This window comes from Nothoprocta perdicaria, unplaced genomic scaffold (assembly GCF_003342845.1).
Source record: "Nothoprocta perdicaria isolate Ctin4 unplaced genomic scaffold, notPer1 scaffold_38, whole genome shotgun sequence".
Taxonomy (NCBI): Eukaryota; Metazoa; Chordata; class Aves; order Tinamiformes; family Tinamidae; genus Nothoprocta; species Nothoprocta perdicaria.
The window spans coordinates 4,959,826-4,987,399 of NW_020455621.1; the positions used below are offsets into that span (position 1 = coordinate 4,959,826).

The window sequence follows — 27,574 nt, forward strand, 5'->3', positions numbered from 1 at the left end:
AGTGAGAAAGAGGAACCTTCTGTGCCACTTTTTCACATCCTCCTGCCTTCCACTCCAGTGGCACGGGGATGGCAACCTCATTTTGACTATCTGAACACAACGTTGCCATCGCACACAGTGTGAGCCTGAATTACATGCATCATCACTTGGTGTTTCCACCTTAAATCTGCATTTCTGTAAGTCAGGGATTTGTGTGAAGTGCCAAATGTCCATGGAGAGAGGCAGAAGGGGCAGATGGGGAAGAGAGCAYGAGCCTCTTGTAGCTGCTAAGCCAAGTTTGCAGACTGGGAAAGACAGGAGCGGGTGGGAAGACAAMTGGTTCCTTTTGTTTTGTTCCTAAGTTGCCCTGTGCACGGGGCTGGACCTACAAGGTTAGACTGGGTTATGGTTGGCAGCGCTGCCTGGTTTTCCTTCTCTCGCACAGTGTACAGCGACACTGAGACTCACTGTGCCTCTGATCAATGCGTGAGTCAGCAGCTTGTGGAGCCGTTCCTCCTCACAGCATTGCAGTTTCGCTGTGGCACTGCCGTATTTGTGCATGTCAGCCCCRTTCCAGGGTGTTTGACACTAAGCTCTTAAAGCCCTTATGTATTACATAATGTGATACAGAGAACCAAGACTGAAAATTTAAATAAATTTTTTCCCACCGCTCCTGACACACAGTGAGAGACAAAAGGATAGACACTTCTTTTTGAATAGCAAAGAAAAATGTGGAATTCTTAAAGAACAAGGCAAGGAAGCTGAAGATGCTGATGGTGCACAGTGTGTCTAAAAAGGGGACTGATTTTGTAAATTCTAGGTGTTAGATATCTAAATTCAGTGAAAACCTGTGCTTCTTGATGGCTCAACTCACATTCTGGTTTCCTTTGGCCACGTATCTGTTAAAGATATTCAGATGAAAGTACAAAAAAAAAAAAAAAAAAACCACAAACAAAAAATAACTCCTAAATTCAAGTAGTTTTATTTCAGAAGGGTCAATAGTTATTTATCCAACTTTACTAATGAAAATATATAACCCTTGGCACACAAATGCTGCTGCAATCATTGCTCTGTTAATGTTTTGGATACAGAACTCTGAAGAGAACATTTTGGGGAGGGTTGCTGAATGCTCAGTTTTTGAACTACTTTCCCTTCTTTCTGTACTTTATACAAAACTGGAAGTACACCAATCCCAATTAAAAGGCAACATTCACAGAATCTAACAAAACAGTATTATCTGGGAGACCCACAGATCTCACTATGCTCAGAAAGAAAATAGCAGGGTATCTCAACCTGTAGCTGTAATTGTATCTTGGTATTTCAGGGAAAAATACATCAAAATAATTGCATGAATAGAAGCTCTTTGCTTGGGGAAATAAAAAACATTTGAAGAATGGAAGTGAAACCTTTCTGATTTAATGACATCCTGAAAATGAAGTCTGCAACCCTCTGAACTCCATTTGTTGCTTCATGTACTGTAAGATTTCAAATATTTATCAGAGTATTTTCAAATGTAGTGAAGGACCCACAGATGGTTAGATATTCACTCCTTTTTGCTGTCCCAGTGCAACCTCTTTCCTGTTGTCTTGCTAAAAGGCAGAACAACTTGCTGTCAYATAGAAAGCATTACATTATTTTGTATAGATCAATGACATGATTTTCAGGACACGGTGAAAGATCCCAGTTCTTAAATAATAGAAGTTCCTCACCCTTACCTGACAAGTAGTGGTGTTTCATCCAGTCAAGTAGTTCACATACAATGGGAACCAAGTTACCTGTTTAGACTGTGTCTTTCTGATAGCTCTCCTACCATCCTCTCTATCTGTCATAACCCTCTCATGTCTCTCAGTATATTTAACTGCTTCTTGAACCTGCTTCCCTATTGCGAAGGCAAAGACCTCAAAGTAGGAAGTGAAKAGGTAATCATTACACATAATGTCTGCTTTGGTTAAGCAGTAAAACAGTAAAAGACYTAGTTATTATGGGATAGAAAACATACTAGAACCAAGAATTTACCTCAATATGTTGAATTTTGAATAATTTATTATGGTCTGTGACCATTTTCTCAGCCTGTCATTCTGGTATGAAAAATACGAACATTTTTTAATTCGTTTTGAAATGAAGCCTCTTTTGTTTTAACCTCTTTTGGTTTGGTAAAACAAAAAAATCTTTTCTTCACAAATTATTTGCAGTCCCTCTAGCTTGCACATAGAGGCACCAAGATAGTTGTAACAGTCCAGGATAATAACACAAGGGACATCCTAACTGACAATTCCTCGCTCTTATCACTAGTTAGCAATCACCCAGGCCTTCCTTCGTGTGCTCTCCAGCTACAGCTGTAATTGCCTGTCTAAAAGGCAGCTGCCTCTGAAAACACAAGAAATTGCCATAGAGGTATATGAAAGAGATGGGCATTTGCTAGTTTTCATACAAAAATACATGCCTTGATTTACACTGATCTATTGGTTCTTATCATTTTGACTATTTTTGGGCGTTGTGAACTCAGTGGAGTCAACAATGCTTCTCTGCTTCTTCTGTAAGAGATGAGAATTTCATTTGGCTTTCATTTCATGAAATAGAATGAACAGAATGCACCTCTTTTTAAAAGACTTTATGGAATTCATTTTGCAATATCTTACAATGAAGCTTGTAAAATAATTATGTTGTTATCTTTGTTTTTAGAAAATGTAAGAGATGTTATAACAGAATGCTAGAAGGAAAGAACTGGCAATATTTACAAAATAGCTAAACAGGCAATGCCAAATGAGTTTAAACAAAAGAAGCATTTTGCAAAAATCATGTATTTATATTATTTATTTTCTTAAAAATAATTATAAAAATATAATGTATAATTGATTACATTTTATCCCTTGTCCAAAAATGAAACCCTAATTATAGTTAAGCATCCAAATGGAAGTGACATATTTTATTCCAGAGAGCCATATAAATACTACTAAAATCAAGGAAAGCTAAGTTTGCTCATCATCTTTTGTGCATCATTTCGATGTCGAAGAAATCACTAGCTGTTACCTTTTGGGTCCCAGATTTGAAATGACTGATCTCTTCAGCATGTTGACCTTCTGTCCCACTCACTGTAAGATCCTCTGGTTGCCACAGAATAAAACAAATACATCGTGCCCCAGGTCTATCAGGTCTTCTCTAATATGAGACACTGTGAGATATGTTACTGCTTCTATTTTCTAAGGATGAGTTGTGTCACTGGCATATCTCTGCAGAGCCGGGCAGGCATGTAAGCTCACAGTATTTGGTTATGGCAGGGTACGTTGGTACTGAAGAGAGCATGAGAAATCTGTCTCCAAATTGTCTTCAGTTTGCTGAAAGCCTGGATATTGCTCTGCCAGGTGATGGTCATTCCTAAGAATGACTGACACACACACAAAAACGGAGGCCATCTATACCATATCTACCTTTAGAAGACCTTTAGATCCCTGTTTGGACTCCCAGAAAAAAAAAAAAAAAAAAAAAGGGGGGGGGGGAGTTATCATAGTAGCTGCTAACTTGAACTTGATCAAGAAAGAAAATCTCTTTTAATACGACTTTGAACATTCAGCAGATGAGAATTAGTTTTTGCACCGCTACAAACGCTATTAGTGTCTGGTGATTCCAGAGCAAACATTATCATTTATAACAATTTTGTTCAGCAGATTTTGGCTTTTTGCTCTAATCAAGAGTCATCTGCGAACAGACTGTGTTCTTTCTTAAATGTGTATGTTTGTTCAAAATTTACCAACTGGTTAGGTTCTGATCAGAATTCTAGACGAAAATGTTTTCACAGTTCTTTCCTCCCCATAATCCTTCCTGCTCTAACCTCTCTGAGGACTGCAAACAAATAATCCTTCCTTGTTAAACTCTTATTGAACGTTAACATAGAATTTTGCTATATTTACCTCATATGTTATAGTTTAGATGACTTCTACGCATAATTTTGATAGTGCAGTCTTTTCTTAATTGCAGTTTGCCAAGTCTAATATGTACAAGTACCCATTCTGTTCTCCAGAGCACAGAAGGCTTCATATCTACTTTATAGCAAAGGTATTAGGCTCAGTTCATGGTTGCTTTACATTCAATTCCTTGTAAGCATCTATTTGAAAATACTCTTGCTTAGATTTGAGGCATGGAACTATGTGCTTGTAGTCTCTAAGTAAACTAGATATTTACGCCTGCTAGTCAAAAAAAATCCTCCCACAGTAAAATATTTATCTTCCTTGGTGGCATGTATATTATATTTAAATATGAGCAACCAAATCCATACTTTTCTGAGTTAATACATAATTGAGGAAAATGGCCTCTTTATGAAACATTGGCAAATTCTGTTACTTTTAGGCTTCTCTCTCTGGCAGCCGTATGAATATTTGCCTCAGGAAAAGCATATGGATGCTATCATTACCTCCTGCAAGAGTCATCGATACTGAAATGTTTACGTTCTTTTCCTTTTTTAAAAATTAATTAATTGAGAAATTAAAGAGATATCTGACATAAACTTGCAGGAAGAAAATTGTTCACGCTGAGTGCTGTGACTTGCCAGACATTTTGTGACCTTTTCAGCTATTTGCTTCCTGAAGTTTCATAGAAAAGAGAGAATCGTTGTGCCAAGCTCAAGATATTTCCTTACATCTTGGTGGAAATGAGCACCATTCATTTTCTACCTACCAGAAAACAGAATTGGTGATAAATTTATAGTGTGTTAATTCTAAGAGGCTAATCAGACAAATCACACCTAACTCAGACAAAACACATATTAAGATATTCAGACCCCACATTAACATCTTGATCCAGCTAACGTCTAGACTAGTCCACATATACTGTATGCGGTATATTGTATGTACTCAGATAAACACTGTGTTTTCTAAGTGTTTCCTGAGAATTCTGAATTTCTCACCATGGATCTGAATCGTGCTAGTTTCATGTGGACTACACAGAAGCTATGAACCTTTTACTATGAGRGAAGTGGCAGGTATGTAGTCCTTAGGAAGCCTTTCTCTGCAGCTTATTTGGTGGTGGTGCTGATTCTGATGGTGTTCATGGTGAAGGTATGGCAGGATGAAGAACAGACGAGCTAGTTCAGTCAGATCAAGTGATTTTCACAATGCTTTTTTCTTCACTGTCACAACTGCTTGCTATGCTTAAATCGTAGAGAAAAGAACTGTTGCAGCAGAACTTTCCTGCCCAGTTGTCACCAACTTCATTTGCCAGGGAGACCCAGAAAGAAATCTAGACTTTTCCTAGCAGATTTATGCTGTCCTAATGAACCCAGAGCATTTCTGAGTTGTAGGGCAAGCAAGCTGAAAATAACTACAACATCAAAGTGTTTTCCGAGGATAAATTTGAAGATCACCTTTAATGGCCAATTTGAAAGCTATTACATATCAACATTAGGACAAAGAACTATTTTTTTTTAACTTGAAAGTTATAGTGAACCTGTACATTTGCCTCTTTTCCTCATATTAAAATGACAACTACCTTTCCCAACCCAGATTTTAAAGCTGCCAGTTAGCACCTAGTCTCTCACACATCCTACTTTTCTAGAGCAGACAAGGTGTTACTTAGACAAAGTAACAGAGACTGGATGGCAAATGCCTGTGAAGCACTGAGTGATGTGGGAGGTCTACAGATAAAAGCATATTGCAGCTTTGAGCATATTGAGATAGAAYGACTCAGGGGGCTGGAAAGAAAACAGAGAGGTTTCTTAATTCTGGCTTGCTCAGGAGCTGTGTGGTTCAGGCCCTCTGTGATGAGGGGTCCATGCTGACAGCATCGAGCAGCTCATGACAGCAAATGGGGGAACAGCCCGGTCCCCCCGGGGTTTTGACTTAAAATGCAGCTGCAAATGGCACCCTTTGGCTACGCCTGAATGTCAGATCAGAGTCAAAAGCTACCCCTGAGAAGAGCTTTCCACTGGCATCTTGCTTCTTTTTGACAGCTAGAGACTTCAATGTGTGTTAATACAGAATCTTTTAAGTTGCAGTTATATAAAAATCTTCTAGTATTACAACTTTTATTTAACTTTCTGTAGCAATTCCAAATTGGCATATATGCTACTTTTTGATAGAGTGATTGGTTCTGATAATGTGGTGGGTGGCACTGTTTGCTTATTAACAGTGAGACAGAGTGTGTTATCTTGGCCTTCAAAAATCTGAGATGTCAAAAATAAAAAAACCTTGAAATATGACAAAAAGTCAAAATTTATGTCAAATTACCTTTAAAGAATGGCTGTTGCTGGAATGGTTTGTTCTGACRTTCAGATGTTTAATCCTTTTTAACATAAATGCTTTTGTTAGGCATTTCACGTTGTGAAATCACAAAGAAAAATTATCCAAAGAACAAATCAAAGCTACCTATTTGTTGAAAATGGTGCTTTATTTTAAGTCAATTTGAAGAATTATAAATTTTTGACAAAAATCTGCTTTAATTAAAATTCACTGTAAGCCCCTTCTATATGCTTCTCCAATTTTATAAAAGAACGAAAAAAATCACTTTTTAATTTCTCACTGCTGCTGTTTATTTTCATGTTATAATTTCATCTTTGTTTATAACCCTTTCCTTTCCCTTTTTTTTTTTTTTTTTTCCTCACCATTGTAGGCAATGAGAGCCTAGAAGAAAACTATGTGCAGGACAGTAAAATGGGATTTGTTATCAATGCTATTTATGCCATGGCTCACGGCCTCCAAAACATGCATCACGCCCTTTGCCCTGGGCATGTTGGGCTATGCGATGCCATGAAGCCGATCGATGGCAGCAAGCTATTGGAATTCCTCCTCAAGTCCTCCTTCATTGGTGTTTCTGGAGAAGAAGTTTGGTTTGACGAAAAGGGAGATGCCCCTGGAAGGTAAAGAGATGTTTTCCCCTCCACTACTTGAACCAGCTTCTGAGGAGGGAAGGAGGGAGGGAGCCAGGTTGTTGTTTTGGGCAATGAAAATTTCTTTGTTCTGCTGAAGCAGACAGCACACATATTGTGCAATAGAAACCGAGTTATCTGGGGTAGTCTTTCTAGAAGACAGGCATGACACTGTTAACACATGATATATTGATAGCTACAGCTTGTACTGGGCCTGGGGATACGATGCAACGTGAAATATCTCTAGTGTTTCCGGAGAGACCTTGTATCTTGCAGAGTTTTGGCATATGAGCCACCGCTGGGGCTCAGAACCTGGGTTCCATCATAAGCAAAGCTTAATACAGTGCTTGGAATTTAATGAAGCATTTGCTAGCTAAGGTTTTGAAAGTAGGGCTGCAGAGCACATCCTTTTCCAACTGTATCTCAGCTGCTCCAAGCACCCCTGGGACTTAGCACAGCATCCCTGCCAGGAACAGTTTGGCTCTGCTTGCTGAATGCCGGGACACACTCCTTCACTTGCTTCACTCCAGATAAGCCCAGGTGTGCCAGACTCTAAAGGCAGGTCTGAGTAAAGCTGAACAAGTAGTTTTATTTGCCAGAAGGTAATCATTTTGTTCATTTTCGGTCCAGTAAATTCAAACATTGGGAACTGCTACTGTCCCTCCTCTAGTAGGCACATTATGATCCCAAGAAATGGGAGAAACAGCAACTTTGGGGACTCCCTCATCACCTGTGTTTCTCTTATGGGAGCAAAATGACAGAAATACAGATTATAGATTTATTTCTGAGGGTTTGTTTTTAATAAATGTATTTCAACAGCTGAAGCTCACAATGCTTTTTTAATTATTTATTAACTCCTTACTCAGGAGTTACCTCATATTAGCTAGTTTTTCTTCTAAGCTAAGTATTATTAAAGACTCTCTYACTCCATCTTTGGGCATATTGAATAAATGCATCTGAGTGCCAACACTGCGTAAGGAGAGTGCTCTGGAGTAAGTAAGGTTCTGCAGACTAGCACATGCCTTCAAAGAATATTTCTACTGCTAACTCTTGTTATTAAAAATGACTACTTTTGTACCATTTGCTATTTGCATTGCTTGTTATATTTGATCAGTAGGTATATTTAAACAGCTTCTTACAATGAAATATTACCCAAAAAATTGGTCATTTTGATCTTGTTTCTCACTGAGTGCTGCTTATTTTGTATTTGTATATATAGAAATATCACAGGGAAATTACTGCTTACTGTAGCTGTGAGTTTATTGCATACAATTTCTCTCTGTACAAGCATTACACCAGCTTTCTGTATGGTGCATTGTCTGCCAGTTAGCTAGTTGGTTTGATATTTAGGTATATGATATTAAATGCTATTGATTTTTTTTTCAGTTTTAGTAGAAATCTTGTTTATTATCTTATTATCTGAGAATATTTGTGCAACTGTAAAAAGATAGGAGAGTTTATATCAGGATATTTTTCTGAGTAGGTCAGGATGATAGATCTTATTCCTTCCATCATTTTGGTCTATAGCAAGGTTCATTTCTTTTCCTTCTCTGGCCTATTTAGAATTTTAAGTGAGATTTCTTCTGTTGCTCTTTTACATTTTCACACTTGGAGCTAGCATGTTTGGATAAGAAAGTCCATTGTTATCCATACCTTAATCCTTGTATCACCTGTGGCCTCAATGACATGGGCAGTAGCATGTCAATGAATAGTGGCGTATGCACCAGCAATATGCACCAGCTGGACAGCTGGTAAGATCTTCAGAAGCCAGCAGTAATTTATGTCCATGCAAAACCACAGTTAGGAGTGTATGACTTCAGACTTGTACCRGTGTTTTCACAGTCTCACAGAAGAGGCCCTTTATGTGGCTAGGTGAATGCACTGTCCTGCTGCATCACTACTCAAAAACAATTTTTATACTTCAATGAAACAAAAAGCTAAACATCACATAAAATACTGAAAAAAGCAAAGAGCACCTGATATGGAATTGTTTAGTTTGCCATGYTTTCTATCTCAGTGAAAGAATGACACACAAATATCTAAAGCTTTTCAATATTAGCCTGCTATATTGTCTAAGCAAATCAACTTAAAAGATAGAATAAAGCAATGTTCCTACTTAGAAGACAGAAAACTTTAACATATTTTATTATCAAAAATCTTTGAGGATCTTTGAGCAATAGAAGCTTTTAAGCTCTTAGTTTTACTTGAAAGGGATAGAGTAGGTGGAGATGCCAGTAACGTTTGCCTGATGTTCATATCACTCCCTGTCTTGAATTCTTCATAGCTAAATTCTGTTTTGATAATTCTCTTTTTGCTATTTCAGACTCAATTTATGGTTTCAAAGCTTTATCAAAATAAGATTAAAAACTTGAAGCAGTTTTCTTTCAGGAGTCTATTTCTTTTGTTATGAATCTTTTCTTTGAGGAGCTTTAATTCAAAAATATAAAGCAGAACTTTGTTAAAAGGGCACAAGTATAGTCACTTAACTGTCTGTTCACTGCCTCCAGCACAAGTGACCTGAATTTGTCTTTTGAAAACGACAGCTGCATGTGCTCACTATAGCATCACTAAGAACAATCTGGTAAAAATACTGAACTTTTTGCTTTCCTTGAGTACATCCTATATGCTTTTCCATAGTAATCATTTCACTTAAATTCCTAGAAATGCCTAGAGAGGGATGCAGTAGTCCACCCCAAATTTTTCTTTTGTCCTATGAAAGATGCATCCATGTATTTTAGATTCTTGTATTTTAGAAGAACATTTCAAACTATTGTCTTTTCTAGGGTAACAGCCTGCTTTTAGCTTGAGGCAAGYATGAACAAGCTAAATCCTCCTGGACAAACAGTTTGCACAGACCTGTAATCATAGAAATTTGACATGACAACTTTCAGGTGAACTCTGAACCCTTACACAAGACCTCTTCTGTGCTGAGTAATGCTAATGTTCACAGATTAATAGAAATTAGAGACCATTTGAGCCTAACTACATTTGGAATTAGACCCATATAGCAGTACGTAATTCAAAAGGTTCAGTAACTTCTTAACCTTTTCTGAATGCTTTGAGAAAATTCAAATRCAAAATTCAAAAATCAAATTCATAACACAAAGACTTAAAATATATGCAGTGTATAAAGGAAAGTTTGGCAAATATGCCAGGCTATTTTGGAGCTAGGCTCCATAGATGGTAGTTTGGACCATGATCGTCATTTGTCTCCATGATGCTCATTTTCTTAATGCTTCACAACTCTTTTTGAAACCTGCTTCTCTTGGGATGGCCATTTTTTACTTGGACAGAGCTGTGGAGAACTGTTAGGGATATACATTTGCTTGATACAGTATAGGGTGAGACATCCCAGCAGTGGTCTGTAACTCTTCCTTACCCAAGGTAGAAATGTTTCATTAAGGAACAGAAGAGGAGGATGAAGAACACGGGTCCATTTCCATACACCAATTTTATTTTCTGAATCACATATCCTTTTACTTAAAATTCAAGTTGAATCTCAAAGCTGCATGCATTTTACCACAACTTGTCATATGCAAAACTATGTGAGAACTTTTAGTCTCACACTTCACTTATTGACAGATAACTGATAGAGAAGGGGTAGTATTATAAGAAAACATAAGATTGGCTTTCAATTTAAAATCACATCTCTGCATTAATCTATTCTGTGCCTTGTAATAGGTTTTTGCAAAAAATGAAAACAATCTGTGCAGGCTGAAAAATTCCATTAGGGAATGTGAGCTTTTAGTAATCTTTTATTCTTCTTCTGAATTCATTTTCCAGCTCAAAGAAACTGACTGCATTTCAGTCTAATTCAAGGGCACACTAAAAACGAAGTTGTTTCCGTTTGCCATCAAAAGACAAGTACATTCCTGCTCAATTTTACTCCTATCTGTTTCATCTGCATTAAAAAGTATCCTGCAGTTATTTTTTCTCTTTTTTCATGATTTTTCACAGTGCTTCCTGAGGACAGCATTCATTCCTTAGATCCTTCCTTTATAAGAGCTGGGAGATGAGGAGGAATTGCTTTCTGGTGACTTCGAATATTTCCCCTTTTCTAAGAAAATTTTCTGTTAGGAGCCAGTTGCCAAGCATGAAGCTGTTCCTCCTTGGAGCTCCTTTGAAGTCAGTGGCAGGAGCCCCTTTTCATGTCATTCTCTGGTGACTTCAGTGGAGCTCTGCTGTGGCACAGATGTCTGTGCATAGAGGCATCATATTTACAAAGCTGGGGTTACAGACCTGTAAATACGCACTTCTTTAAATTATCTTTCACTAGAAGCATTCTAAAACTCATACAAGGCACATATTTAGAGGGTGCTGCTTCTGCCTCTTCCCTCTGTGAATTGCAGGGAGTTGAACCTTGGCAGATAAAAGTGAAAACTGGATACAGCACTCCTTTTGTTAGCATCCCAGTTGTTATTTATCGCTCATAATTTGTTTAGCTTTCATTTCTATACCCATGCAGATTAACAATATTCATTATAAACCAGAGGGGTTTTTTTCACCCAGAAAACAAAGCAGTAACTCCCAGGCTTGTAAAGCAAAAGATCCTGCGTGGTTTCAGGCCAAACTATAATTTCTGGTTTGCAGCCTTCTTTCCCATGCCCATTTTTAATCAACGCATTGCCTTGCCTACCTCCCATCCCCCTTCCCTTCTGAAGAGTTCAGCACATATATCCATCCTCATTTGTGSTCCTTTCTCCCTCTGCTCTTTCCACTATTCACTCTCCCACTCTTGCTTATTCCTTCTATGAAATTGGCCTACTTAATCATTGCTTTGCAGGAGTCACATTCAGGGGATGAGAGCTGGAGCCAAGCAGTTAGCAGTGAGAGATGTGCACACACACCAGTCCCAACTCCCCAGGCGCAGTGATAGAGCTAAGGAAGCTGCATGTTTATTGTAGCACTGTTTTGGAAGCTGCATRTTTATTGTAGCACTGTTTTAGGCTTCCTTTACATGACCCTTGCTTAGTTCTGCTCAACCTGCCTAGGACTAGGAAGCATATTTTGTGCCTGGGCTGTTAAATTTCCTGACAGTCCCATTGGAATGTTTAATGTAAATAATTGAACTAGTGCTTATGGTTAACCCACAGCATAGTAGTCTAGGTATTTCCAATGAGTGATGACTTCGGATTTGCATGGCAGGACAATTATATGGGCAACCTGCAATCTAGCCAGTGCCTACAGGTGCATCTGCAGCAGAGCTTCTTCYCTTAGAGACAAGGCTCTTGCCAGACATATACCTTTTTTTTCAGGCTTGCATGTTAATGGGTTAAGCAGTCAGTAATTATATGGGGATCATTTCCCATAATCCTACTGCAAATCCTAAAGTATTTCGTGTTTTCTTGAAACTCTAGTACATGGAGTTAGATGATGATGTGAAACATGGATTTGGGGGAAGGCAGAAGGAGGCAGGCAAGGTGAATTTTTAGTCTTCATTTTGCAGGGAAGTGCTTGAGGATGTGGTTTGTTCTCTCTTCCTCTTGTTCGCAGGTATGACATTATGAACTTGCAGYACATAGAGCAGAACCGCTACGACTATGTCCTCATAGGCACCTGGCACGAGGGCGTGCTCAACATTGACGACGACCGGATCCAGATGAACAAGAGCGGGATGGTGCGCTCCGTGTGCAGCGAGCCCTGCTGGAAGGGGCAGATCAAGGTGTGCATCCAGGAAAAAGAACATTCCAATAGTGAAGTGTAAATAACCAGGCAGTATTGCTTCACCAAACCCAAACAAGCTTCATGCATGAAGCTTGCAGGAAGCTTGTTAGGGTCTGGTATTCCTTATTACTTCCTTTTCTTTAGGAAAGCCAAAACAATAGAAAAACTCCTAGATCAAGTACTCTCATGATGCCATATATGTATGGACCTACATTTCCTGCAACTGCCATTTACAGTGATGGGATAACAGATAAGAATCTGTTCTTATAGTATCACAGGATTTGAATTCAATTTTGCCCGATGTGGAAAAGAAGCCATTTCTTAGTCATTGCCTACAACATTCAGTGGCCATGATAYACTCAAGGGCTGATTCTTAAAACCTTTTTCCTGTGGTAATCCAGTACTTTGTTCCAGCAACAACACCTGCAAGAAAAAGAAAGGAAAAAAAAAGGTCTGTTTGTATCTAATGCTCACAACAGGAGGTGTGAAAATACAAATGAAATCACTCTCTGTTTATTAAACAGTAGCATTTGTATGAAGGAACAAGTATTTTGCCACCTGCCATTCCTGGGTGAGGTGTTTCACCTCATGTTTCACRTGTTACATGTTTCACCAGTAGCAAAATGGTATGGCTGCACTAAGCTTAGAGGACAATAGGCCCAGTGAGGAAAATGATCTTTTTAGAAAATACTTTCATTTCTAATTTCATTTTATAAGCACAATTGCAGTTTTTTAATACTCTGGGAGGAAACAGCTGATTGATAATTTGGCAAAGGTTTAGTCACATACTCAGACAGTCTTGGAGGGGTAACAGTATCAGTACCTACCATCCTCCAAAACATCATGTCCCTGTTTTTGAGATTGTGCATTTTGTGCATCTGTGTACMTGTAAACACCATGCATACTGCAGGAGGAGATGTTAAAAAGAAAAAAGCCCACAAAGGTAGTATTCAATAAAACAAATACTCTGCATTTCATTTYGCTCTGCATAGAGATGGGAAGATCCTGGAGAGGAGGCTGGACTCCTCCCTTCTGGCAAGCAGAGACAGAGTCCTCATCAGAGCCTCATGAGCTGAAGAAATCCCTCATCTTTCTTTCAGCTTCAGCATAATGAAATGAGCAGACCAGATGAGGAAACAACCTTTTCATTATGGGATCATTACACATAGCAGTGCTCACAGCAGAGCGAAATACATCATTCAGAGACATTTATCTCTATGAGAGCTGTTCCAGACCATGTTCTTGGTCACTGCAAATTGGTTTTATTTTCTACTAGGCCCCATTACATCTTTCTAACATTGTACTTTTTATTTATTTAATTTTAATTTCTATTTACATTTGCTGAATGACACCCAAAGAGTCTTCAGTGCAAATGAAAATGTATGTGTATGTGTGCATATGTTTATTTCATATATATGCACACATATATGTGTGTGTGTGTGTGTGTGTGTGTGTGAATCATAAATTACTCTGTTCTAACTTTTACCTTTCTGTACTGCTTTTATTATGAAATGGGTATCAAATGTGAGCTGAGCTGCTTGTACTGGCCTTAGCTATCTCTCAGATTCAACTTGTTCTGAAGTTTGGTTGAAAATGTAACATTCATTTTGCCTCTATACCAAAGGGGAAAATTAAGCCTTAAAAAAACAAAACCAAAGAAAAGCCTCTTCTTTAACTCCTAAGCATAAATCTTATTACAAAGAAGTAGTGAGAGAATCAGGATGCGTGTTTTCTAGTTATTAGGAATGTCCCATATGCATGTCTCCTGAGATATTTTTAACAGTGCAAATGGTATCCACCTGCTGTAGGGCTTTGTCATCCTGTAGAGGATCATAGCTGAGGATATATTGTGCTTTCCAGGTGATCAGGAAAGGAGAAGTGAGCTGCTGCTGGATTTGCACTGCTTGCAAGGAGAAYGAATTTGTTCAGGACGAATTCACATGCAAAGCCTGTGAGCTTGGCTGGTGGCCGAACACTGACCTGACAGGTAGGGACGTCTCCCTCCAAACACATCACCATTCACCAGGACACAAGGAGAGGAATGAGCAGTCTAGGAATGTGGCAGTATGCAAAGATAGTAAAAGGGCATATTTAAACACACACCCCAGTGTAGTGCAGAGTTAGTGAAAGTCTGACTCACTTTGAGAGCAGGAGGAGGAAGACTCAAGTGACAATAATAACAGGGAAATGTATACAAAAAAAAAGGCAATATATTTTGCTTTTTTCTTTGTCTTTTCTTAACGAGATCATTGACTGAACTGTTAAAACTACTGATGAACTTAGAGCATGTGCTACAATATTGACAGTGATTATTATCACAGGAGCTCGGTGCACCATTGAGAGACTGACTTGATTACTCTCTTTGCACATTCTACTATGCAATAGATCATTGTAAAACTTTATTAGGGATTTCTGGGCATTCAGTAACTGATTGCCAGACCTCCTTTTATCACAGAGATCATTCCCACTGTACCCACCACCAAGGAAAATTGCAACAAAATCCCAAGAAAGGCTCATGAAAAGAAGGAACACAGTCAGAATTTGTCTCTTCTATGCATATGCTTTGCATGGATTGTATGTTATGTCACTCAGTTGTCTGTCAAGGACAAACTTACACCTTGTAAATACCAAACAGTGGGCTTTCCCCACCCCTTAAGGCTCTGCAGTAACTGTTACCCCAAGAAAACATTTAATATGTTGAGAAATGCCACATTGACTTCAGTGCTTGCTTTGTCTTTCTACAAAAGRCTGCTGATGCCTTTGTCCTATATTGCATCTGCATGTCTTGGCTGCTGGTATTCACAGGGCAACATTCTTGTCCAAGAAACACTCCAGTTACCTATCTGAAGATCAGCTGTGCAACTTGTCACATCTTTGCACTTTAATATAACYGGCCAGCAGACTAGACTCTTCTAAAGCACTAAGCAAGTAGGCAAAGTACATGATCCTTGATTAGATGGTTCCARTGTTAATGCTGTTAAGATGTTAAACTGTTAGTCAGTGAAGTAACAAAAGGTTTTGAGGGATTTCTCTGGGAAGGGAAAGCTGGATATTTCTCCAACTTTCTCCAGTTCCAACTTAATTTTTATCAGTTGAAATAAATTGTTAAACCTTGTTCATTATCTACCTTGGTTTTCTACAGAAAATAAGGTATGGTCATCCCCCAGATATATGTGTGTCTGCTTATATCCTATACCTCTGACTTCACAACACATTCTCTCTCTTTCTCTACCGTGCAATTGAACTTATGTAAACCATTTGGTTGGGATACAGAGATCTCAGTGGCTATTCAGTTCCCAAAAGTTTCATGAGAATGAGTTGTAGGAAGATCATAAAAAGTGCTTTCTGTGAGGACTCCAGTTTTGGAAAAAAAGTCTTGTATTGCTAGACATCAGAAAATCTGTAGCACTCTTTATAAATGTCCTGGCCACTGGAAAAGCTTAATTTCTACCTCCACATCTTAAAACATCAAAGTCTACAAAACAGATATCCATAGAGAACCAAATGCTGTTAGTCTTAGAGGCTCACAGAATTATTTGTATCTCCTATTCAAAGAAGAAAACTAGGGCTTCTTTTTAGTCAATAAAGCAGAAGAACATAGTGAGAGATCAATGTGCACTTGAGCGAATATGGTTCAGTGCTACCAGCTGCCCAAAATAACTCAAAAGGGAGCATGTCAAAATGACAGTCACTGCTGAAAGGAGTTGAGCAAAGCATCAGTGCTGGAAAAAAATCTCAGGCACATGTTGCAATCTATTAACTTTTAATGAAATCAGTAAGTGACCTGCTGATTTGTATTTCATCTCAGCAAGAAGACTGAGCTGCTGCTGTTCTAAAATCATAGTGACACTAGTCAAATGACAGTGAATGGCAATTCACTGACTAGAGAATGGCAGAAAGGCAATCTGCTTTTGTATAGCATCTTTGTACTGTCTAATTGAGGATTTTTTTTAATCCCTGTGCCATTCATCTGAATGGCAAAAAGTGCAAAGTTGCGAAGAGAAGCTGAGGACATTCTGAACTTTAGAAAAGGGAAATTGGTCTAGATAAATTCTGACTCTTCATCTTTGCTCGAGTCATCATGTGTACAGTTCAGCTGAAATATTTTTTACCTTGCCAGCATTTCCCCTATCAAGTATGTTTTTATAACTTCACTTTATATGTTGTATTTATACTCTGCCAGTCACCATAGCATCCAGACAGACATTAACATCTCATATTGCAAATTGCTTTTCCCTTTGCCTTAGATCTTAAATACTAAAAATGAATATAGTTCTAATCGCATTTTCTATCACAGATGGAGGCTCTAAAATCTAAGATTTCTTAGTCCCTTTAAGAAATGCAGAGTGCATACTAATCCCACACCCAAAAATGTGCTTCTCAAGATATTCATGTCTCTTTTGACATCGGTTTCTGTTGCTCTGCAGTCTTTTTATGATGTTTAATCTTATCTTCAAACGTAAAATATTTTTAGATTGCTTCCCCTGTTTAATGAAATAGAAGTCACCAGGCATAAAGAATTTCTCCCCATAAATGATATAAACCATCCCTTCTATCTGACCTGAGCAATAGTCACTAAAACCAGGCATAAGCCAAGAAGAAGAGATGTCTTTTATAGTATCAGGAACCATTGAAGAAGAATGAATATCAGTCTAGTAAGACCAATTTTCTTCATCTTAAATAAACAACAAAACAAGGTAGGACAGAAAGTTTTATAGAGCTATTATGAAATGAATCTTAGAGGTCTGGGACCATCAGTTACCTGGGATGTATTAATGACCACAGAAAACATTCTGGAGTGTCTTACTGGCCTTGCAGTATGACTATCATTTTTAAAAAAATCAATTAGCAGTCTTCTCTGGAAAAATGTTCACAGTAAAAGTGTAGAGAAATAATAGATAAAAAATATAAAACAGCTTTTTACTAACAACTTTATCTGTGAAACTTTTTGTACTAATTTTCTGGGGTTTGTTTAGTTTTTGGTTTGTGTTTTAACCTGTAAGTATATGATTTCCTGGGCATCCTCCCCCAACAAGCTTCCTTAGCACACTTTCCTCTAGCTGGGAAATGACCCATCTTCCCAGGTGCTGACAATCAACAACTGTCTGCTCATAAAAGCACTGCAGGCAGGTTTATTTTTAATGATTGTGGCACATGTAGCTTGCCTGTGCACAAAAATTGCACTGATTTAACTAAACAAGTTTCTAAAATYTTATGCAATATAAACTTAAAGCAAATGATAAAGGTTTAACTACCATGCTGAATCAACACTAAAGCTTCAAACATATAATTTAACACAGAAGAATAAGAGTATGGCTTAATGTTGCTAAGCTTAAAGTTTCAAACTTAACCCTTTCAGCTTCCACAGAGTGGCTTCTTGGTTAAATAAAGAGCTTTGGGGATATTAATCAAAAAGCTGAAGCTCCTGAATATTAATTGACTATTGAAACAGAATGGGAACTGAATCCAGTCCATGGCTGCTGTGGCCAACAGCCAGAGGATCATAGTTCTCCTAAAAAGCTTTTTCTTCAGTTGCATTTCACCATAAAAATAATGATTAGAAAGACTGTTCTTCTTCCTCTGAATCTTGAATAAACCACACTGTGTAAAGCAGAACTGCTTTTCTTTATAATATAACACCTTCAGCTGCCTACAGGATCATTTCCATTACTTTTGGTGTTACATGTGATAGACAGCTTTACCTGTTGATAAGTCTGCTCGGTACCCTCAGAGTGAGAATGAGAGAGTACAGAATTATAAGGCATTCTTTCACTTCATATGACATTGGCAAACTGTAAAAGTTTAGGAAGAAATTTTCCATGTCAGGACTCTGCCTCAGGCTAATTTCTTCTTCTTTTTTTTTTTTTTTTTAACAAAAACGTTTTTTCTGGTTCTCACAATGAGGTTACAGCTGAATTGTGTTTGCACAGCCTTGATCCTCACCTCTAACTACCTCTCCCGTTTTTGGAAGCTAGGACTTTATATTTTGGTAGAGGTGTAACTTTGTGATTTTTGTGTCACTCTACAATAGATGCCACTAAACGGAGCAAAATTCTGGGCTTCAGAAGCTCTTGTTTCATTCAGGTTGATCTCTGTAGACACACACCGTACTCCAGGAGGAAGGAGCTGAGCATAACATTTGCTCATCACTTGCCAATTGAGCAGCAAAGCAATAATAATAATAATAATAATAATAATAATAATAATAATAATAATAATAATAATAATAATGCCTCTTTTAAAGTTCACTGACTCCAAAGTCTTTTTCCCTCTCTTGCCAGACATATCCAACAACCCTGATAGGCACAAATAAACAGCAGCTGTTACTGTTGGCCATTGCATAGGGTTCATATCCAGCATATGAACAGCTGGACCAGGAGTGGTTGTGGTGAGGACAGCTGGATGGAGAGATGACTGGGTTGAGGAAAAGCCTGAATGGGGATGGCACAGAGATGGGAAAACTGAGGGATTGGGAGGGCAGGTGTTTCTGAGGCAGGTAAAAGGCACATGAAGCTGGAAGCTGAGTGGGGTCCAAGAGAAACTGGAAGAAGACAGAGACCAGAGAAGAAGATGGGCACTTAGCATGGCATACAAGCTAAATGGGGGAATGATTGCAGGGCTGCAGGACCTGGGTAGAGAGGACTAACMACTGAGGAGGACTACTATTGAGTGTGCCCTTCCTCCGTGCTGGACCAGTCCGCTCTGAACGCAGCTGATGCCTCTGAGGCAGGCAGAGGCTGCCCAGCTCCCACTGTGGTGGCTCACTTCAGTGGCTCCCCAGCATGAGTCCAAGCCATTCCAAAGGTCCCAGCTTTGCTGATGATCCACAGAGGCACTCTTCTGTCATTCATTACGATTTGCTTCTTAACAGCAGAAAAATATCAAGGAACACGCTGAAAGTGCCTTGACACCAAGTCAGTAACTCACCAAGTCAGCAAGAAATTAGGAAATATCAGAATGAATGTTCTGAGTAATTTGACTTCATAACATTATCATCCTATTAACATAGAAGATTTTATTTGCTACTTAATCRTATGCTGATTTTACATCTCCAGCTCAGGGAGGAAAGTAGCTATAAATACCCATTTCACCTGACTTTGGGAGAGAGCCGTGTTGGTTAAGTACCATCTCCTACTGACACCTGCTTTTGTACTAACAGTACAGAAATGCCTTTACAGTTAATTTTTAAAATCATGTATATTTTGTGGGTTTGACTTTTCCACAAGATTTGAATCACATTAATTAGTGGGGATGGCAAAAGGAGCATAGAGGAAAAACAGTGATCCCTTTGCCCTTTTGTTTGACATACTGTAGATAAGATCTTGCAGAGAGAATTAGAATGCAGAAATATAATGAGAAGATATAGCATCTATCTTTTAATTCCATTATAACTTTGGGTTTATATATATATATTTCTGTTGATAAGAGAATTCAATTAATTTATTTTTTTCTGATAAAATCAACCTTAGAAAAATACAGTGGGTCAAATTATGTTGATTTTACTAAAGATTAAAATAAGTTAGTCTGAACTGCTCATTTTGCCTGGTAGCAGCCAGTAACAATTCCTTCCTTGCTGAAATTAAGGGATGGTGCCGAGTTTATCTGGTATCTCTTCCCACTTCTGCCTTTGATATGCCGGTCTTGTTAGCAGGTCCCCCACAAGTAAAAATTAGAAGAAAATTTTGCAAACCTCATTTCCATTTATAGCATCATGAGCAAATATTGGGAAACCCAAAATGAATGGCTGGTTTTGAAAATAATTCATTTGAATCTTCCCATACTGCAGTTCACTCATTTGTAAAATGGTTTTAATAAGTCATGACACAGAGGCATAAACAAATGTTTAGATTATTTCGGGAGCCAGAAAAATTGTTCTTCCCTCAAGCAGATACCTTTCTAACACTCTTTTTCTTTTCTGTATACTGCAGGCTGTGAACCCATCCCTGTAAAGTATCTCCAGTGGAGCAATATAGAGTCTATTGTGGCTGTGGTCTTTTCCTGCCTGGGGATCCTGGTCACCATGTTTGTCACCCTTATCTTTGTGCTCTACAGGGACACCCCTGTTGTCAAATCCTCCAGCCGGGAGCTCTGCTACATAATCCTTGCTGGCATCTTTCTGGGTTACATCTGTCCTTTCACCCTTATAGCTAAACCCACCACCACGTCCTGCTACCTCCAGCGCCTTCTGGTGGGCCTCTCCTCAGCCATGTGCTACTCTGCTCTTGTGACCAAAACCAACCGCATTGCACGCATCCTGGCAGGCAGCAAAAAGAAGATCTGTACTCGCAAGCCACGCTTCATGAGCGCGTGGGCCCAAGTGGTCATTGCCTCCATCCTGATCAGCGTGCAGCTGACACTGGTGGTCACACTAATCATCCTGGAGCCCCCGATGCCCATCCTCTCCTACCCTAGTATTAAGGAAGTTTACCTTATTTGCAACACCAGCAACTTAGGCGTTGTGGCTCCCGTGGGCTACAATGGACTCCTCATCATGAGCTGCACATACTATGCCTTCAAGACTCGCAATGTGCCTGCCAATTTCAATGAGGCCAAGTACATTGCCTTCACCATGTATACCACCTGTATCATCTGGCTGGCCTTTGTGCCTATTTATTTTGGGAGCAACTACAAGATCATCACCACCTGTTTTGCAGTAAGCCTGAGCGTGACAGTGGCCCTGGGGTGCATGTTCACTCCCAAGATGTACATCATCATAGCCAAGCCTGAGAGGAATGTCCGCAGTGCCTTCACCACCTCAGACGTGGTGCGTATGCATGTCGGGGATGGCAAGGCACCTTGCAAGTCCAACACTTTCCTCAACATATTCCGGAGAAAGAAACCAGGGGCTGGAAATCCAAAGTAAGTGATTGACTGCAGGTACACGTCTATCTGTATATGTCCCTCTCTCTGCCATCCTCTCTTGATCAACAATAGTTTGCTGAAAGGTATGGTATGTAACATTTTTTCACCTCACATGCAGCAGAAAAGGAGAAACGGATCCTTTAGGTGTAAGCCTCAGGTGGATGTTGATGGATGCATTTTCTCTCYTGCTTAAAGGCAACCCCGTACACAAATACCTTTGCCTCTGGGGCAGGTCAGGCAGTGGTGGAATGACCAGACTCCATTTCATCTTCTCTCATCTCTCATGCATGTGACTAGGGCCTCACACCCTGATGTGCAGTTGCTCTACATTACTGTCCAAACTGAGATGCAAATGTAGTCTTCTGGAGAATGGAGCAGAAATCTGTGTGTGAGTGGTTGTAAATCACATGTATTTGTCTAAGACCCCTGGGATCTATGTGTGAAAGAAAGGGGCTGAAGATAGTTTGTCAGAYAGAGTCTTGTGACACTCTTCATAATTGTCATTCAAAAGCACCCTTCATACTATCCCCATGCTCTATTTAATAAGCAGGATCATGACCAACAATTTTAGCCATTAGTAGTGTATGTCCGAGAAGTCCATGCTTCCAAACAGAGCACTGGTACAAAAAGTTTCAGAGGTGAAGTGATGAAGATGGACTAGGTCCCAGAACTACTGAGCCTTGCTGATGATTAGAAATGACTAACCTGCAGCAGAGGGGGAGAGGGAACTGCCACGTCAAACATCGCCCCATGAGCAGCTGTCTGAGCACTGGCATTCTCTATTTCCTCACTGCTTTGTTAATCTTTAAAGAAGCACCACAAGGCTAGATATGAGCTTAGATTACTGTTGTCACAATTTAAAAAAAATGTCAAAATGTRTGAAGGAAATAAGATCCCGTGAAGTCCACCTTTGTGAGCTTCTTGCTAGAATCAAAGCTTAGCTGATTTCCATCTCTCTGGCTGTAGTGAAGGGTTTGTTGTTTTCTCTGAATGTTTCATGTTGGCTTCAGTTCAGTTTGCACAGGAATCACTTTCACATATCCTGGAGACAGAAGGGAAAAGGATAAAGGCAATACCATAGAAGACACATGCAGTGCTCAATTTTATATATGTCACTTAAATGCTTTTTTATTTGGTTGCCAGACAGAGGCWCAGAAGAGAAGGAATGGAGGCATAGGCAATACAAGTACGTGGTTAAGTCTGATGTGGTGGCAGCAAGAAGATTATGCGAGCTACCGAGCTAAACAGCAAGTGATCTGGTASTGATAGCAGTTCAGGGAGGCCCCTCTTGCAGGAAAGCAATGGTGGATGGACAAAATTCTCTAGTCTATGAGCTTGGTTTTCCATACAAATAGGGAGATAAAGCTTGATCTGACTTTCCCTGACTCTGCAAACATTGGATGGGGTCTTGCTTATCTATAAGCAAATGGTGTGGTGTCTCTGCTGCAGTCTCTGACTAACACTGTTGGTGTCTTTGGGATAACATTAGGCAGCAAAAGGATTAGTGGGTATTTAAGATCATGAGCAAATTAGCAGCTAACGCTCTGTTGTCCTCACCATTTTTCTACCCTCAAAAAAGAAACTGCTGTAAAAGATCTTTATGTTGAACACAAGTGCAGTATATTTGGAACACAATTCACTCTATATTTCTTCCTGTTGAAAAGCCTCGCTTCCCCCTCTACATTGTCACCTTAAAAGAACAACAGAGCTTCAATGAGCTTCTTAGCAACTTGTTCGTTACATAATTTTAGTCTTTTGTGACATTTAATTCTCTTCTGTTCTCTTCTGCACAGAGAAAAAAGATTCCACAGAGTTTTAAGGTGCTTTTTTTCTGAACTCAGTGTTTGACACACACTTAATACCCATTCTGCATTTTGTCTCAGGTCCAGCCTCCAGATCTTTCACACAGCAAAATCCCAACTTCTGACTGAATCCTCTCATGCAGTTACTGCTCTGTTCTTTGTATAAACCAGCAGAGACGTGGCTGCAGCCTACACTTGCTTAAGGAGACGGAGCAGAGCACAGCAAACCTCGCCATACGTGGATGTGAGGGAGTGCAAACAGTGCAGTGCGCAAGCATGCAGCTTTGGAAGCAGTCACGAAGGTCATTTCAGGGTTATGGAGAGTATTGCGGTTCCTAGCAGGGCCATTGCAAAGCTTGTGAGGACATTGCATTCGCACAGCTTAAGAACTAGAAGGCACTSAGCAATGCGAGAAGAAAAAAGAATTTTCTGGAGCCTTTGAAGCTCCTATATAATTCAAATGTGTGTTCAGATCATTCCTGAAAATACTAAAACTTGCTTACTGCCAGAGAAAAGGCCTCCAGACTGGGTTTCAACCTTTTTCATTTCCTGTCACAATCTTTTTTTTTCTTYTTTTCCCCTAGTTTTCTTTCAGTAATTCAGATGCCAGAGAATCTTCCTCTGCTTCTTGCCTTGGCCACACGGCAAGCAGCATTTCACTTGAAAGATCATTTTCTTCTAKTTATCTTTCAAAACCTCTCCATTCCTTTTCTTGTTATCTCATTTCTTGCCAGCTTGTTTATCTACTTTTCAATTTTCATCTTTCTCCGTCTACATTGAACCACCCTGTATTCATTGAGTCCATTTCAATACCTTCACCTAAACAAAAAATGGCATCCATTTAATTTAAATTGGCATGCAGATATAGAGTTAAACTGAGTTAGCTTTGAAAATGGAAACTAGTTTACATTTGCAAGGGCAAGGCAAACTTATGTAAGCCTTGAGAAAGCGCTCGCACATGCTGTTGTGCTGTTTGCATTGCCAGTAGAGCTTTGGGATTAGAACAAGACAACCGGCTCTTCCCTTCTCCTTCTAAACTGGAGCAGAAATAACTAGGGATGTATGTTAGCACTGCCTTCAGCTATATTCCGTGCTCATACAGAGGCCAGGAATTTTCCAGAAAAATGTCCGTCACAGACAGTTCTGATGAAAATAAATTGCTTAGTAACATTGGTCTTCACTTAATAATAGAGTGATGTTGCCTTTACTGAGCTGTTGCACTCTGGAGGTATAATGTAAGATCACGAAGGTTTGAACTCTCTCATACTTGATTAGTCTGTGAGCAATTACTGAGGTTATAGCTTTAAATAGAGGTGGTTGGGAACTTTCCAGTGGAATGCATTTTCCATCAGAAAATTCTGGCTTCTGAAAATCAGGAGGACATTTAACTTGCCCTGCCTTGAGGGGATGAAGGGATCGGGGACTTTTGGGTGAGGGAACTTTACACTGACAGCCACTAGAATGATGGCTAGAGCATTGATCTAGGTGAAGGGCATCTCCTTCACATMCCAGGTGAATGCCCTAAAACTGGACTATGTATTCCAAGGCAAGTCTTGGCCTTTTCTCTTTCTTGACCAGCAATTTGTCCTGGAACAAAGGAAAAAAAATCCTGATGCAAACCCTAGAGAAATGCTCTGTATTATTTTGTGAGAGAATTCAAATCTGGGTCTGAGAGATCCCTCATGAGAGTCTTCAGTGCTAAACTATAGTCAGCCTGTCTGTCTTGTCAAATGAATATTTAAATATTTATAAAAAGTGGAACAGCTCCATCAGGAGAGACTGAGAGAGACTGATATCTGCTGCTTTTATTGAAGCTGTGTAGAGCCATTTATCACCAGGATTTGCTGTTCGGTGACATTATGAGATCCTAGCTATTAAAGGATGCTGGTCCAGCAGYAGTATTTAGGAGAGGCTTTTCCCATCCTTTTGCAGATATAAGATTGCAGCTTTCAGATGTGGGTTTTGAGCAGTTATGAGACTAGTTCTTGACCTTGAATGTCACTCTGGTCTGTAAGGRTTAAACAACTTGAAGAGTAAAGTGCATATAAGATAGCAAGGAGTGATAGAGCGGAAAGAGGGCTTTGGGGACATGAAGGCCTGCCCAGTCTTAATTGTGCATACCCATAGTGAAACTGCATCCTGCCCTTTCCAGGGATATATCTCCCTGGGAAGCAATAYTCCTTTCTGGGCAATGTCCGGGGAAAAATAACAAGCAACATTCAAGAAGTTGCGCTTGAGGATGGTTCAGGAACTGTCTTCTCTAGCCACTGCTTCAAATTGACCCTGCTCAGGTACAGAAGACTGGAGACAGGTCTAGAGACTGCAAGTCTGTTAAGTGGCTTTTGCTTGTAGTCCATCTGCAGCCTGAGCTGTGCAGCTAGGCTTACTTCTTCACTCACAATTTTGTTGGGCTGCAGCAGTGTGAGAAGGATTAGTGGTTGCTGAGGAGTGGGGAGCAGTTCTTTCTGAGTCTTTGTGTCATTAGCTCCACTTATAGTAAAGAGTCAAGGCTCTGGTCACTATTCTAGGGAACTGTGATTCAGAATAAATACACAAGATGTGTGGCAAGACATGAGTTGATGGGAAGGCCAACTTGAAAAACTCTGTGTGGCCAGGACTCCACATTAATGCTTGGCCACCTATATACCCCTTTCTAAGTTTAAGGTATTTGCATCTAGTTTTTCTTTCTCCAGTTTTTTGCACTCAGAACTGGACGGTTATTTTAAAATATCTCCAAACATGAGGGTTTTTTTATGTATCTTTTCAACATGTTTGGGTAGTTCATGCCTCTAGGATGCTTTCCTAGGTGTCCTCTCTAGACAGTGAATCCCATGACACCTGGGCTAACAATCATTCAAAATGGCTTTATTTTACTCCCTTCAAAAATATCAGGGTAACTCAATACCCATTGGTACATTCTCCATGGCTTCTTTCAAAGGAGCCTGCTCTTGTCCTTCATCCTTTCTCCCTCTGCACCAGACGCCAAAATTCTTTAGCTTGAAACTGGGTATCTCAGTAACCCAGAGGTAACCTCAGTTGCATCTAGTAACACGTGTTTGCTCACTTACCAAGGCCTAGGAAAACAAAACAAAACAAAACAATAACTATTACTTGGTCTTTCCAGCTATAAAAGTCTTTCAAACTATTTCTCAATTACACTTGTTCTTACTGAGAATTTCTGAGATTACTGTTTCATCATGAGGAAGCTTCACTGACCTGCCATATTTCCAGGGGGTCTCATTTCACCTGGCAGCTCACAGCCCACAAAGGCTTTTGAGCTCGTCACCACACTCCTTTCCTTCAAAGCCTCTTCCAGCCAAGCAGAAAGCATCTTAAAGCATAAGTGTGTGCTGTAGKCAGGACATTTTGTTCCACTCTTTTCATGGTGGTGGAAGGAGGTAAAAGCACAGCATAGCGTGGCAAAAGTTGCAACTGCCAGAAAGTGACATGCTCAGCGTGTTCCGTTGCAGTCACACAAAGGCACATCTTTTAGAGCCTCTTGCTTGATGTAAGTGTCTTGTCACAGCAGAAGAGGCTCAGGAGTATTCCCTCTTCCCTTTCTCAAGATACTACTCCATGCAGCCAATATGCTACTTCTAGTTAAAGGCTTAGAAATGTAGAAAGGAGAGAAGTGTGAATGACAATTAAAAAAAAATAATAAAAAAGGTAAGTAAAACAATACGTTTTGTTCATGGCTTCTTCAGGCTAAAGTATAGAGATCAAACAAAAAAATCTTAGCAGGTACAGCCACACTGGGAATATTTCACTCTACCTCACTGAAATGAATCAAAACTTCTGAAACAAGGATACAGTGAAAGTGTCAATGAGGATCATTAATAACTGGTCACTGTTGTATGATCAAGGAGAATATCTTGTTAAACTTCAGTCTGTGTTTTAGAATACAAGCCCAAGCTGAGAAATCTACAACAAATCTACAAGTATTTTCTCTTGTCCTAAATTGTGTCACCAACCCTGCAACATATGAGAGTTATCTTTAAATATTTGTTGTACAGATTACTGCTTGCTGTAGTTTAATTTTCTGACAGCATTGCCAAACCAGTATAGAGACAAATCACTGCATTGAATAAGAAATGGTTGCTGGCTTGCTTTGTAATTTAGAAAATTGATGCATCAGGTAAACCTGTCATGCACTGCATTAGTGCAGCATGCACAACAAGGCATTTATTTCAGCAGTTACACATCTTAAAAGAGATTAAATTCCAAGGTACTTTCAAAAAGACTTTTAAATATGTGGGTCAGCAGAGCCATCCTAAGGCTTACCAGGGGGTTACAGTGAATCATGGAACAGAGTTTTGAAACCCCACAAAGGTTGTAATGTCCTGCAAACAGGAAATAATATGAAAGTTAAAAGGAATTTTTAAAAAAGGAAGAAAGAAAAAAGAAAAAGAAA

General features: G+C 39.4%; 1 protein-coding gene across 1 annotated transcript in view; it reads left to right on the forward strand.

Annotated features, from left to right (window-relative positions):
• Positions 1–27,574, forward strand: part of GRM1 (glutamate metabotropic receptor 1) — a 171,605-nt gene that overhangs the window by 123,729 nt on the left and 20,302 nt on the right. Inside the window, exons 4-7 of the mRNA XM_026044728.1 lie at positions 6,580–6,826; positions 12,329–12,497; positions 14,360–14,486; positions 20,428–21,358. Of these exons, the coding sequence (XP_025900513.1) occupies positions 6,580–6,826; positions 12,329–12,497; positions 14,360–14,486; positions 20,428–21,358 (1,474 nt within the window). The remainder of the gene's footprint in view (positions 1–6,579; positions 6,827–12,328; positions 12,498–14,359; positions 14,487–20,427; positions 21,359–27,574) is intronic.